General features: G+C 32.9%; 1 protein-coding gene across 5 annotated transcripts in view; it reads left to right on the top strand.

Annotated features, from left to right (window-relative positions):
• SHOC2 (SHOC2, leucine rich repeat scaffold protein) overlaps positions 1-13,743 on the top strand; it is a 66,422-nt gene extending 52,679 nt beyond the window's left edge. For all 5 annotated transcript variants that reach the window (XM_011363742.2, XM_023532725.1, XM_011363741.2 and 2 more), the window contains 5 exons: positions 2,752-2,940; positions 7,689-7,811; positions 9,523-9,660; positions 9,988-10,105; positions 11,685-13,743. In XM_011363742.2, coding sequence (XP_011362044.1) covers positions 2,752-2,940; positions 7,689-7,811; positions 9,523-9,660; positions 9,988-10,105; positions 11,685-11,893 — 777 coding nt within the window. In that variant the 3' untranslated portion in view covers positions 11,894-13,743. The remainder of the gene's footprint in view (positions 1-2,751; positions 2,941-7,688; positions 7,812-9,522; positions 9,661-9,987; positions 10,106-11,684) is intronic.
• Positions 13,744-14,598: the final 855 nt, after the last annotated feature.

The following is a 14,598-nucleotide window of genomic DNA, read 5'->3' as shown; positions in this document are numbered from 1 at the left end:
AAGATTGAGTGTGTATCAAATTTCACAAAAAGAGAAATTTAAAAATTTACTTATATATCTAGTCTTATTGTCAGTGAAAGGAAACAAGTAGTTATTGGGTACCTCCTAGGATACAGACATTGTGATAAGTACTTTTATATATAATAATTTGTGAGTTAAATAAGTCGGGATTTACTTTTGATAGAATTATGAAGAAGACAGCTCTCTTCAGTCTGGCTGTTGAAGGTGTGTAAGTGAGAGGGAGGGAGTGTGTATGTGTTTAAAATGGCCTATTTTCAGATAAAAAAGTTATGGGAGAAATCCTTGATTGGCCTTGTCCAAATATGGGAAAGCATTAATCCTTGTTTAAAAGTAGTATATGTGCTTTAGAAGAACATATTCCTAATACAGATGTCTGATTATCTGCATTTATAATAAGCACAATAAGGAAAACAGATCTATTAGACAGCACTTACTCTAGACATTCAAGCTGGGTTAGGCAAGAAAAATCAGGAAAGTGGTTTTTAGTTGGGGCTCTTTATACTGCTGAAATCAGAGCTGACAGAATGGCTATATACTTTTCCATTTGAAGATTGTCTGAAAGTGGACTAGTTTTAATGCAAATATGTACATACACATAAAGAAAAGGAACATAATAAAGTTAAGCATATATACTCAAGGCATGAGGCTAGGAGTTCTATACATATTATCCCATTTAAATCTTCACTATAATTTTGCTAATTATTGGAGTATTCTCATTAAATAGGTAGGGAAATAAGATTTAAGACAAGTTATGTTTTTGGCCAAATTTGTTACCTTATGTATTTTTCTGGGTATATGGTGAGAGATATATCGATTATCTAATTCACCAAAGGTCACAAAACTGTAAGTAGAAGATCTAAGATGAGAACCCAGATATGTCTGACTCAAAAGCAATGGTAAACAACCTCAAAGCTTCACAATAGGACCTAAGAATGAAAGATTGGAGAGCTGCCTTTTTGTTGCCCCTTTTCAAATATCCTCAGGTATTAACATTTTTTAAATAGAAGAACGTCAATTCAATAAAGTCAGTCAGTCGTAAGAGTAATAAGAACATTTTTTTTTACTGTGAGAGTCAATAAGACTCCTTTATTTTCAGTAAAGTAGGATATAGACATTTTTCCTGAATTGATTGCCATGCAAAGCTTTATCACCACTCTTATCTGTGCTTTTCCTTTTATCTGTGTACACCAGTGGACACATGTTAAGTAGCTTCTTAACATTCAGTATGAAGAACAAGTTTCAATTAATTATGTAATTACACCTCTAATTATGTAGTTATTTCATTCCTTCAATTGGCATTATAAATTAACTGACACCTCAGGTACTAAGACTTCAGTTTCCTCACACGCGCTCTCTCTCTTTCTCTCTCTCCTTGTTTTCTCCCTGCTTGGGCTTTTGTTTCAATCTAGAGTGTTTTCTTCTACTTCTAAATATTTAATTTCTTTTTCATCCTTCAGGATCTAGCTCACTGTCAATCTCCTTCCTGCGTTTCTAGTTATTCCAGTATTTCCTCTTTTCTTTGAAGGGACTTAAATTAACATTTAAGTTCTTATTATATGCTAGATATTATAAAACTACATATGTGTTTTATTCTTTAAAGAAGGCTTCACTACAACCTATAAGATCAAGACATCATCATTTACAAATGAATAAACTAAAATTCAGAGAAATAACTTGCCCAAGTCACAAGCTACGAAAAGATAGAGCCAGGATTCAAAACTATTTATAGCCTATACCAGTGTTCCTCAAACATTAATCAGCATACAGATCACCTGGGAATCTTAAGATTTATATCTTGATTCTTTAGGAGTGTGTCCTAAGACTCTGAAGTTCTAACAAGCTCCCAGGGGATGCTGATTTGCTCTTCTTTGAAACAGACTTTGAACAGCAAGAACCTATTCTATATAATTTAGTATTGATTTTGTAAAGTTGTGTATTATTTCTTTTTCCTGTGTGCTTTATTTCTTTAAACAGGGGTTAGTTTTCTTAATGGCAGAGATTCTTTTATAATACCTAAATACCTAGCACTCTGGTTACAGTATGGGAGGCTGAAGTAAAGGGATATGGTGTTATGTGCTAAATAAATCCTTATTTGATAGATGAATATTTCCTCTGAAATTTTACCATATGGTAAAACAAGGTATTAAAACAATATCAGGAAGTATTATCTTCTGAATTTAATATTCCTCAAAGGAACCATTAAATTACTGAATAACATCTTAGTCTGTGTCCATCATTTTGTTAATAATAATTTAGAGATAGGTACTTAACTAAGACATTTTTGAAATTGGTCACACAGCCAAGTGCCAGAGCCAGGACTTAGACCCAGGACTGTCTGAGGTACCAAAGTTTCTGCTCTGTAGAGGTCTCAAACTGGCCACTCATGAGGTACCTCTTACCCACAGACATAATTTCTTTATAGAGTGTGTGAATAAATTGAGGCAAAGAATGAAAATCAGAAGATTTCATATAAGTAAATGAATTCCCTGTTTCTTATAAAATCTGGAAACCTAACTACACTGGCTCTACATTCCTGCAAGGCAACAGTCAGCTAGAGCTGAGTAGCGACTGTCTCTCCAGATGAGGCATCACAGACCGGCCCAATCAGTCTTAGTCATTTTTCACCTGCAGGGCCTTTTGAGGGCATTTGTGTTTGGGACTGCTGCTCTGTATTCAGCAGGATAAGTCTTATTACATTTCTGATTCTTATGTTTATTTCATTTTTTACAGAGTCTTTTATCAAGTCTTGTGAAACTGAATAGTTTGACCTTAGCTAGAAATTGCTTCCAGTTATATCCAGTAGGTGGTCCATCTCAGTTTTCCACCATCTATTCCCTCAACATGGAACACAATCGAATCAATAAAATCCCATTTGGAATTTTCTCCAGAGCGAAAGTATTAAGTAAGCTGAATATGAAGGTAAGCTTCTGTTTGTATTAGGGGGAAAAAAGCTACTATTACTAGCACTTCTACTAATATTTATGTTTTCTCTGTCAGTGTGGAGAATGGGTACTTGTTTCATGCTGATGAGGTCTAAACTGATGATAAGGATGTTTCAGGGCACTTTGTATTAGAGAACATTTTAGAACCATGCGTATGCCCTTAGCGGTTTGTCCTAAAGCAATGACCATGATGGACATAAAAACATAGTTGCAGGGATATTTATTGCACAGCTTTCTATTTAATTGATACTAACTTATCAATAGAGGTTTCATTTTTTAAAAGTACTACATACATACCTCATTTTATTGCTCTTTGCTTCATTGTACTTCGCAGATACTGGGGTTTTTACAAATTGGAAGTTTGTGGCAAACCTATGTTGAGCAAGTCCGTTGGCGCCATTTTTTCCAACAGCATTTACTCACTTCATGTCTGTGTGTCACATTTTGGTAATTCTTGCAATATCTCAAATTTTTATTATATTTGTCATGGTGATCTGTGATCAGTGATCTTCGATGTTATTATTGTAATTGTTTTGGGGTACCACAAATTACACCCATATAAGACGGCGTATTCTGACTTCTCCACCGACCTGCCATTCCCCATCTCTTTTCCTCTCCTCGGGCCTCCCTATTCCCTGATATACAACAATGTTGAAATTAGACCAGTTAATAATCCTACATGGCCTCTTAAGTGTGCAAGTGAAAGGAAGAGTTGCATATCTCCCATTTTAAATCAAAAGCTAGAAATGATTAAGTTTAGTGAAGAAGGCATGTCGAAAGCCAAGACATAGGCTGAAAGCTGTGCCTCTTGTGGAAACAGCCAAGTTGTGAATACAAAGGAAAAGTTATTGGAGGAAATTAAAGTGTTACTCCAATGAACACATGAATGATAAAACGATACAGCCTTATTGCTGATATGGAGAAGTTTTAGAGGTCTGGTTAGAAGATCAGAACAGCCACAGTATTCCCTTAAGCAAAAGCCAAATCCAGAGCAAGGCCCAAACTCTTCAATTCTGTGAAGGCTGAAAGAGGTGAGGAAGCTGCAGAAGAAAAGTTTAAAAGTAGCAGAGGTTGATTCATGAGGTTTAAGGAAGGAAGCCATCTCTGTAACATAAAAGTGCAAGGCGAAGCTGCAAGTGCCGATGTGGAAGCTGCAGCAAGTTTTCCAGAAGATCGAGCTAAGATAATTAATGAAGGTGGCTACATTACACAACAGATTTTCAACGTAGATGAAACAGCTTATATTGGACCAAGGTGCCATCTAGGACTTTCACAGCAAGTGAGGATAAGTCAGTGCCTGGCTTCAAAGTTTCAAAGGACAGGCTGATTCTCTTGTTAGGGGGTAATGCAGCTGATGACTTTAAGTTGAAGCCAGTTGCATTTACCATTCCAAAAATCCTAGGGCCCATTAAGAATTATGCTGAATCTACTCTACCTGTGTTCTATAACTGGCACAACAGAGCCTGATGACAGCGCATCTGTTTATAACAACCATATACTGAATATTTTAAGCCCACTTTTGAGACCTACTACTCAGAAAAAAAGATTCTTTTCAAAATATTACTGCTCATTGACAATGCACCTGTTTACTCAAGCACTCTAATGGAGATGTACAGTGAGATTAATATTGTTTTCATGTCTGCTAACAACTCCCCTTCTGCACCCATGGATCAAGGAGTAATTTCAACTATCAAGCCTTATTTAAGAAACACATTTCATAAGGCTATAGCAGCCATAGATCGTGATTCCGCTGATGGATCTAAGCAAAGTAAATTGAAAACCTTTTGGAAAGGATTCACCATTCTAGATGTCATTAAGAACATTTGTGATTCATAGGAAGAGTTAAAAAAATATCAACATTAATAGGAGTTTGGAAGAAGTTGATTCCCTCATGGAATCAACCCTCATGAATGACTTTGAGAGGGTCAAGACTTCAGTGGAGCAAGTAACTGCAGATGTGGTAGAAACTGCAAGAGAACTAGAAGTGGGGCCTGAAGATGGGACTGAATTTCTGTGATCTCATGATTAAACATTAATGGTGAGGAGCTGGATGAGCGAAGAAAGTGGTTTCTTGAGATGGAATCTACTCCTGGTAAGGTGTGGTGAAATGACAACAAAAGATTTAGGATATTACATAAACTTGGTAGATAAAGCAGTAGCAGAGATTGACTCTAATTTGGAAAGAAGTTCTGTTGTAGGTAAAATGCTATCAAACAGCCTCGCATGCTACAGAGAAATCGTTTGTGAAAGGAAGCGTCAGTTGTTGTGGCAAACTTCATTGTTGTCTTATTTTAAGAAATTGCCACAGCCACCCCAGCCTTCAGCCATCACCACCCTGATCAGTCGGCAGGCATCAGCATCTAGGCAAGACCCTCCGCCAGCAAAAAAGGTTACGTACGACTCGCTGAAGGCTCAGATGATGGTTAGCATTTTTTTAGCTATAGAGTATTTTTAAATTAAGGTATGTACATTGTTTTTTAGACATAATGCTACTACACACTTAATAGAATACAGTATAGTGTAAACATAAGTTCTGTATGCACTGGGAAACCAAAAAATTAGTGCGATTCACTTTATTGAGATATTTGCTTTATTGTGGTGGTAAGGAACCAAAGCCACAGTATCTCTGAGGTGGGCCTGTATATCTTCAATGAACCCATTAAAAATAATACTCTCGATTAGAAAAATATTTAATACTGGTTGAAATATTCTCAATTAAGTAGAAAAAAGTTAAAGCATGTAAGAATTTCTTTTCACAGTTCTTAAAAGCTGTTTTTAATGTGCATAATTATATATTAAATTTCTATAGATTTATATGCAGTGTTTACCAAAATATGTTTATCTTTGAATATCAGAATTATTTATGAGTATCTTTAGTTTCTTTTTGCTTATCTATATTCTCTACAGTGAATGAATTTTACATTTGTAATAAGGAAAAAGAAGTTTATTGCAAAAGGAGATAAGAAATGAAAAATGATTTGTTCAATGACTTGATTTTTAGTTAACAAACTTTAGGCCCAGAGGTGATAAGTAAATTGGCCATATAACTAATTCATGGCTGAGGTAGGAATTCAGGAAACCCGTACTTTCTGCTTCCAGGTATAGTGTTCTTTCTATTGTATTCTAATACATCCTTTTGTCTTTGATGAACCATTTTGACATAATTGTTGTTCTTTAAACTACAGCTAAATGTACAATTGCTTGATTCTGTCTATACTTTTCATAAATATATCTATCATTTATGATAAGTCTTTGGAAATATATAATAAATGAACTAGTGGAAATTCAAAATAATCTTAAACATGTGTACATTCATTGTTAGTCTGGTTTTAGCAGTGGTAATGGCATTAATCTAATGTTTAGTTTGTAATAGAGGCTTAGAACACAGCGGTTCAGGTGCTCATTAAATGTTTCTGCATTTGGTTATACATTTTATAGATATAATGTTGTTGTAATACGTTAGCTTGGAAAGGTTTGCTGTTTTCAGTGAAATAAAACTTTGTATAGAGCTTTGTCTTAAATTTTCTTCAAAATCATAACAAATGTATAACAAAACTTTTCCTGAAAGAAGTCAAATGAAGCCTGACACTTTCCTCCTCTTATAAGCACCAGTAGTAAATGTTTTAAATGAAAATGTTTGATCAGACTATTAACTATCAATAGTTTAGGCATAGGATAGATAGTAAGTTTAAATGTTATAATAAATAGATAATAAGTTAAAATATTATAATAAAAGAAAAACTTGGTTTTCAAGTGGAGATTTGCTACTTGGGATTTCTCTTATGAATGATTTTATGTAGAATGAAACAGATAATCCATGTACATTGCAGAAAAATTTAAAAATAAAGTTACCAAAAAAGATATAAAATAATCCCACTAATGAGAGGTAGCATCACTGTTAATATATTGGCATATATCATTGATACCCTGCTGGTACAGGGGTACTGATGGTCAGCTCTCAATACCAATACCCACATACAAAAGTGTGTTAAGAGTTGTTATTGATGAAAATGTGATTTATAAATGAATATGAGGATGCAGGAAAAGGAAGTAATGAATCACTGGCATATATTTCACTTTTTTTCTGTGTATAACTTTATTTAATTTGTAAATGAAATTAGGATTACACTATTTCATCATCTGTTTTTATTATTCAATGATGAATATGTTTTTACCATCTTCTCTTCTGGACTTTTAAAATAAAATTGTGGATACTTAGTCTTTTAATGATTTAATTTGCTGTTATATTAAGACCTTTTTCTTCTCGTACTTGATTGCTCAGCATCTCTAGAATTGCTGAGCTTATCTGTTTGGTTTTTTTTTTTTTTTTTTTTTTGGTAGACTATAATTAGGTGTTTATTCTTCCATTGTGCTCATGAGCATCCACATTTTATTCAGTGATTTCTGTACATTATTACAAAATGGAGAAAACAACATATTTATCACCGCAACCTTTGAAATCCCAAGTATTGGTCATACAGATATCCAATACAGATAATCATATAAGGAACAAACTTCCAATTTAACCTCAGAATAAAACGTAATTACTGTATGAAAAGCTTTAGGAGCTTAGAATTTTTGTTGCCTTTTCTGTCTTTCTATATTTGATATCAAAAAAGGAAATAAGGTTTTCTGTTTGTTTAAGAATTATCTTTCTGTCAGGAGGTATATATAGGGCTTTGTTTTTGTGGTTACACTTTAGATGCTTCTTTTTATCTTTGCCAGGACAATCAGTTGACTTCACTTCCCTTGGATTTTGGAACTTGGACCAGTATGGTAGAATTGAATTTGGCCACTAATCAGCTCACAAAGATCCCTGAGGATGTGTCTGGTCTTGTTTCCCTTGAGGTGAGTACAAAGGAGCATTTAGAACTCAGATCCTTCCACAGTTATCCAATTAAAATAAGCAGTTTCCAATTAAAGTTTCCAATTAAAATAAGCAGTTTCTATTTAGGTGAAGATCATAATTAGAAATGTTAGAGCTCTCCGAAACAAACGTACAGGATGTTTGTTAGGATAATGAGGTGTTGACTTAATCTGGGCTCAGTGCTTAATTACTTTTGCCTACTACAAGTGAGTAGGTTTGAGTGCTATAGAGTATTTTTGAAATAAAAAGTCTCAAAAACTTAGCATCTTTTAGAATGTATTTTTTCCCTTAATTGTTTAAGAACTGCACCGTTGTCTATCAAAAATAATTATGGATTCCTCAGATTGGCATTCAAAACCCTTCATGTGATTCTGGCCTACTTTTTCATTCTAATTACCCACATACTCTTACTTTCTAGTTAAAGAGATTATTTTCTTATTTGGAAATGTGCATATTTCTAGCTTCATACATTTAGTTTTATTGTTCTCAATATCTAGAATGCCCTCTTCCCATTCTCTTAATTTTTTCTTTTAAAATTATTTTCCATAATTAAAGACCAATCTTATTATTACCTCCTTAGTCAAATATGATTTCTCCTGCCTCTGAGTCCCTAGAATTTTCATTCTTTTGATGAAAAAGCTTACTAATAATAAATAGATGTTTTTAAAAATTTCCTCTGTATCCATGTTTTTTAAAAATCTAATGTCTTTGTTTATTATTTAGTAAGATGAATTAGTATGGCGTAATGGTTAAAAGCATGAGCTTTGAAGCCAAACAGATTTGGGTACAGTTCCACTTTTATCTTCTTTATTTATGGATTTATCCTGCCCAAGCTTCAGCTTCCTCAGCTGTGAAATGGAGATAATACATAGTATTTGCCTCATCAGGTTGTAGTTAGGGTTAAATGCAATAATGCATATAATGCATTCAGTATAGTGCCTTGCAAATAATAAACTCAATAAATGATAACTACTATTATTATTTTTTAGTCTTATTGTATATATATTTTTGTGTGTGTGGGTAGTACACTTTGGAGGACGTAAGTTGGCATAAAAAATTAGCCAGAACCTCATGTAGAACTTTCCATTTAGTACTCTTTTCACTGTCCCTATGCCCGGGATTGCTTCTACCCCCTGTACCCTTCCCCTGCCTATTGTAACTTCTCTGAGAACAAGGACTATCTTCTTCAACCCTTTTTTCCTTCTTCAATGTATTATAGGATGCCTTGCAATGTAATAAATATACTACAAATAATAACTGTAGTGGATTGATGTAGGCAATCTTAAGTCAGTTGTTACCTTCCTTAAATGATGGTTTGTAAGGAGTTTGAATAAGTAACTGGTTTCCTATTAGACATTTCAGTATGAAAATATCATTAACTATATTAATCTTAGTGCAAGTAGTTAATAATTTTTCATGTTTTTTTGTAATTTAAATTCCTTTTGCTTGCATTAATTTTCTTTTTTTTTGCTTGCATTAGTTTTGACAATCAAATACAGTCTATTTTTGATAACTGTGGTGATTTTTTTAATAGAGGTGTTTTATGTTTTATAATTGAATATTACCCTGAAGTAAACCATTGATATTTAATGTTTAAAAAATTAGCATTACTAAATAAATTTTAGGCCACACAATGGTAGTATATAATTCCATTTCATGAGTTACCAAACACTATCAATAATTTCTCTTTAGGTTCTAATATTATCAAACAATCTTCTAAAGAAGCTTCCCCATGGTCTTGGAAACCTTAGAAAGTTAAGAGAGTTGGATCTAGAGGAGAACAAATTGGAATCCTTGCCAAATGAAATTGCTTATCTTAAGGATTTACAGGTGAACATCTTGATGATTTTATAGTTATATAATTAAAGTTTGGGGTATGCATTTCAAATTGCACATTTTTCATAAGAATTTGATCTAATTCTTAGACTGGATGATTTTCTTCCTATAGCATTAGGGCTTAGTTTTATGTTCATGTAACCTAACTGCTTTGGTCTTCAAATAATACTTTTTGAAAGAAAAACTTGGGGTGGTTCTTGTCCTATCCAGTATAATTTCCTTGTTAATTTATCTTATTGGTTTAGTAGATATGTTATTTTAAATTTATGTCAGTTGTAGGAAGTATATATGTAATCATCTTTTATTTTGTTGATCTTTTAGAAATTAGTCTTGACAAACAACCAGTTGACCACTCTTCCCAGAGGCATTGGTCACCTTACCAATCTCACACATCTAGGCCTTGGAGAGAACCTACTTACTCATCTTCCTGAGGAAATTGGTATGGACCCTTTGAATGCTTGACTCTGTACTAATATTTGCTCTTGCGTGTTCAAGCAGTATTTCAGATAATTATGACAAATCTATTGTTTTTGTCAACTGCAGTTACAGCAGGCTCAAAGATTTTTTTATAGAGCACCAGTAGTTGGTTGGTTGTAGGTTTGGGTTAGATTTCATAGGGTTAATATTGCATTTGAGAATGTTTTAGCATACTTCTTTTTTCAATAGGTTTAACCTTAATTTCAGAGAGTTATTTTATGTTTCTTCCAAATTTAAAAATTACACACGCTTGTTTTAAATTAGTAATGTCTAATGCCGAAAGAACATTTCCTTATGAGGTTTAGGATTAATAATAATATTTGGTTAATATTAATATTTGAGAATACTTTAGAATTTTCTAAGTGTTTTTATACCCATTATTTCATATAATCAACATGACCACCTTGAATTTGAGGTAGTGCAATTTGTAATCTCATTTTATAAAGAGAATTAATTGTTTGAAGTCACATAGGAGTTCTTAAATTAGTAATTTTTCTTGAATTTTTATAAGACTTTGAGCCAATCTGATGACGTATGTTGAGAAGCAAGATCTCAAATGCTCCCATATTAGTAATTTCATGTATTATGTTATCTTGTCTATACCATGCTGTCTAGAGTCACTATAGATTAGTGGTTAAGAATGGTTTTGAAGTAAAATAATTCAAAATCTGGCTCTGCAGCTTTGGATAAGGTAGGGAAACTCTCTAAATTTCAAGTTTCCTGCCTGTAAAATAAGGATGATAATAGTAACTTTTCATAGAGTTGCTCTGAATATTAAATAAATATTAAATGTAAACAAATCTATTACTTAGTAGCCATTATTTTTATTAGTCTTCTACATACCACTATCAAATACTACAAATTTTGAATTGTAAAAATTGGCAACACTTGAGGCAACTTACACTTTTATTTCTGGCATATTTATTCAGCTGGCCTCATTCAATTGCTTGAGATATTTGCCTAGAAAGTATGAGTATCCTAAGACAGTCTAAGAAAAAGTTTTAAAAGATTATATAAATTGATGTTTGGCTTACTGCCAAATATGTGATAACTGTCTTAGTGAAAGATTTATGCCAAGTAACAAAAACCTTTGCACATGAAGAATTTATTAATGAGAGATTATCACATCATCTACAATAGGAAAGTGATCATAGGCACTGACTGTACAATAAACTTACCTCTGGAGTTTCGAAAAAATACATATGCCAAGCTGTCCCAAACAGAATCTCTGGATGTATGGCATGTGTATTTTTTTTTTTTTTAATCTCTCCAATCTTGAAAACCAACCATAAAGGAAGAGATTCTGATTTAATTGGCATGGAGTGTGACCTGGACAGGAGAGTTTTCAAAATCTCCCCAGTTGATTTACATGCAGCAGAGTTTGAGACCTATGGTTGTAGAGAGTTTTAAAATTAGGAGGAGAAAGTAAGAGGCAATGTGTATTTAGTATATATAATACCCAGGATAGCATCATGCCATTGAATTTTTTTAGTTGTAAGTAATTTTTTAAAAAATAATAATTGATTTTATTTTCAAAACAGGTACACTGGAGAACCTAGAAGAACTGTATTTGAATGACAACCCTAACCTGCATAGCCTTCCCTTTGAGCTGGCTCTTTGCAGCAAGCTTTCAATCATGAGTATTGAGAACTGTCCACTCAGTCACCTTCCACCTCAGATTGTTGCTGGGGGTCCTTCTTTCATCATTCAGTTCCTAAAGATGCAGGGTCCATATCGTGCCATGGTCTGATAGAAATCTGCTGGTCCCACACACTGTTCAAAAATAGACTGCCATTATTGTTTCGTATCTATATCTGTATCTATCTATGTAGATATTGATATATTTGGCAGATTTATAAAGACTGCATTATGTGTTTCTGCTAATAGAGGAATCATAGCCATTTAGATTTTTTTTTCAATTCTGTACAAAAGGCTTTTTATAAGTTTTCTTTGCTGAACTTGATGGATGTTTTTTGTTGTGTAATATGATATGCCAGTTTGCTTATAACATTTGCAAACAAATTATGAATTTATTAAATTTAAGGGGCAGAGGTAGTATAGATATACTTTCTCTTAGCAAAAATAATGGGCAATAAATTTTGTTGCAACTTTTCATATACATTTTCCCCTTACCAATTGTCAGATCTTATAGTATTATAGGCCCTGAGGGTAGAATTTTTCTTTAACTTATTTTGAAATTTGAGATTTAAATTTTATATATTGTTTACAGTCAGAGTAAATCACTGGATTTTTTTGTTGTTGTTTTGATTTGCTCTGTTTTAATCAGTCAAATCTAGAGTTTATATCCTCTGCTAAAGAATTTGTATCAGCTGGTTTAAATATTGAAAGATATTTGCTTGTTGAAACAACTGGCAAAGGAAAAGATACAGTAAAAAATTCTAGAATTTCATTGTGATTCTCTGATCAATTGTGAAGCAGAATATCTGAAGTGAGTCTTTGGGTTGGGAGGGGTTGAGACCTTTTCTAGTATAAATATCTTTTCTTAAGTTTGGGGAAACAGAAACTTGTAGTGCATAGGAGTTTTCATTTATAAAAGTTGCAGATTCATAAAAGAATAATTTGGCAAAAAAAGACACATAAACATACACATTCTATATATGTATATACAATGCTATATAGATATGTATTTATTATATCATAAACTACAATAGGTAACTTTAAGGATTTCTCCCTAGGCTTGTACAATGAAAATGAATGTTTTTCTTTGAACACTGCAATATATGTATGTTTCAAGGTTATTTAACAGTGTACTATGGTTTTATATCTTGACTTGCCTTGTACATCTTTCAGATCTGGAATATCTGTGTCTAAGCACAATATCTTCACACTGTGCTGTATTGCTGCTGAACTAAATGCACTTTTCCCCACATGTGGGGCACTGGCTTCAAACAATTCAGTTCAGTACCATTGATCTTAATCTCATCTTTCTTTTCTTTGTAGTTATTAATACAGTTATGGAAAAGAGGCACATTGCATAGAAACCATTGATAGTTCAGTGGAAGTTCTGTAAGATGTGCATGTGCTATTGGATATATTTTATTTTGCTTTACTGCTTTTTAAGGCTAGCAGTACTGTAAATTTGTGCCCATTATACAGTATTCTTACTTTTGATAGTGTCAGTCTAAGTCAATTATTGAAGAGACTCACAGAGCAAGTGCATTCTAGATAAAACCTTCCCATATAATGAGTAACTTACGTATAATTACATATTGCTGCTTGAATTTCTTTTTTTTCCATTTAGGTGGGCATTGCATTTTGAGTAAAACCATTTTTGAATTAAGGCTATGATATTAAGATAGAGGTTTGGAATGTTGTTTTGCTTTTCCTGGCATTCAAAATCAGGACTAAGTTTGAGGTCGAACCTATATTCGTAATTGGCAAGTTTTTGGGGAACAGCTAAGAAATGGAGGGCAGGTGAAGATATAAAACCTAGAATGCTTAAATGTGCTGTAAAACTATTGTAGATGTCACTGGATTTTACTAAGTAATATCCTTGCTTCTTTTTTTCCCCATCTACTGTGGCTTTTCAGTTAAAATTTTGTTTATAAAAGGAATTTGTTTATTACAGCTCTACCTAGAGCTTGTGTGTATGTGTGGTTTTTAAAAATCTCATATTCAGGTATGCTTATATATTAAGATGATGGAACTTGAACTTTAAAGGGAGTAACCTAATGTCTTTTTTAAAAAAAATGGTTATTGTTTTTTAAAAATGAAAATAGATATGGTTTTTAAAACATTTTGGTTCCCCTACCTTCATTTATATTAACCTGTAATAGAAATGCAAAATGAACACAGTTTTACATGTAGAAGTGATGTTATAGGCAAACCACATATAGCTGAGAAGTAATAAAACTTTTTAACAAGCATAAAACATATGCCCGCGTATGGCTGCCACCTTGTAAGAGCCCGTGAATTTCATTACTTCTAAGAAGCTAAAATGGACTCTAATTGGGATATCCTTGTGAAATCAAGATATTTAATATTTAAATAGTTTGAATGTAAGAGAATGACTACATGTGAGCTAATACTTTCCTGGAAACTGCAGTAAGACCAATTGGCATGTCTAAAATTCTCATTTCTTTTAAAGAAATTAGGTTTAGTCTTTCCAGTAGGCTCAGTAAATAAAAAAAAGAATGTGATAGAATGTTACATTGTAAAATTGCTGTTCTAAACTTAGCTTTTGTTAATATATAGTAGCAAAAGAGCAATAATAACAGTCCTTTTGTGGTAGTTTAATACTTTTTAAATCCCAAGTGATTATTTCATACCGACAAAGGGGGGGCAGTGCTAAATAATTTATGGACTTGATAAATACAAATGAAAGCAGTAGAAATAGAAACTCTTGGAGGAGAAAAACACTTAAAACTTTTATTTATATTTATATTAAAAGGTAGATAATGCAATTGTAATGAGCTCTAAAAATGTAATTGCATA

This window comes from Pteropus vampyrus, unplaced genomic scaffold (genome assembly GCF_000151845.1).
Source record: "Pteropus vampyrus isolate Shadow unplaced genomic scaffold, Pvam_2.0 Scaffold89, whole genome shotgun sequence".
NCBI classification, from domain to species: domain Eukaryota; kingdom Metazoa; phylum Chordata; class Mammalia; order Chiroptera; family Pteropodidae; genus Pteropus; species Pteropus vampyrus.
The sequence above is the reverse complement of the archived record's forward strand: the minus strand, read 5'-3'. Positions and strand labels throughout refer to the sequence as shown.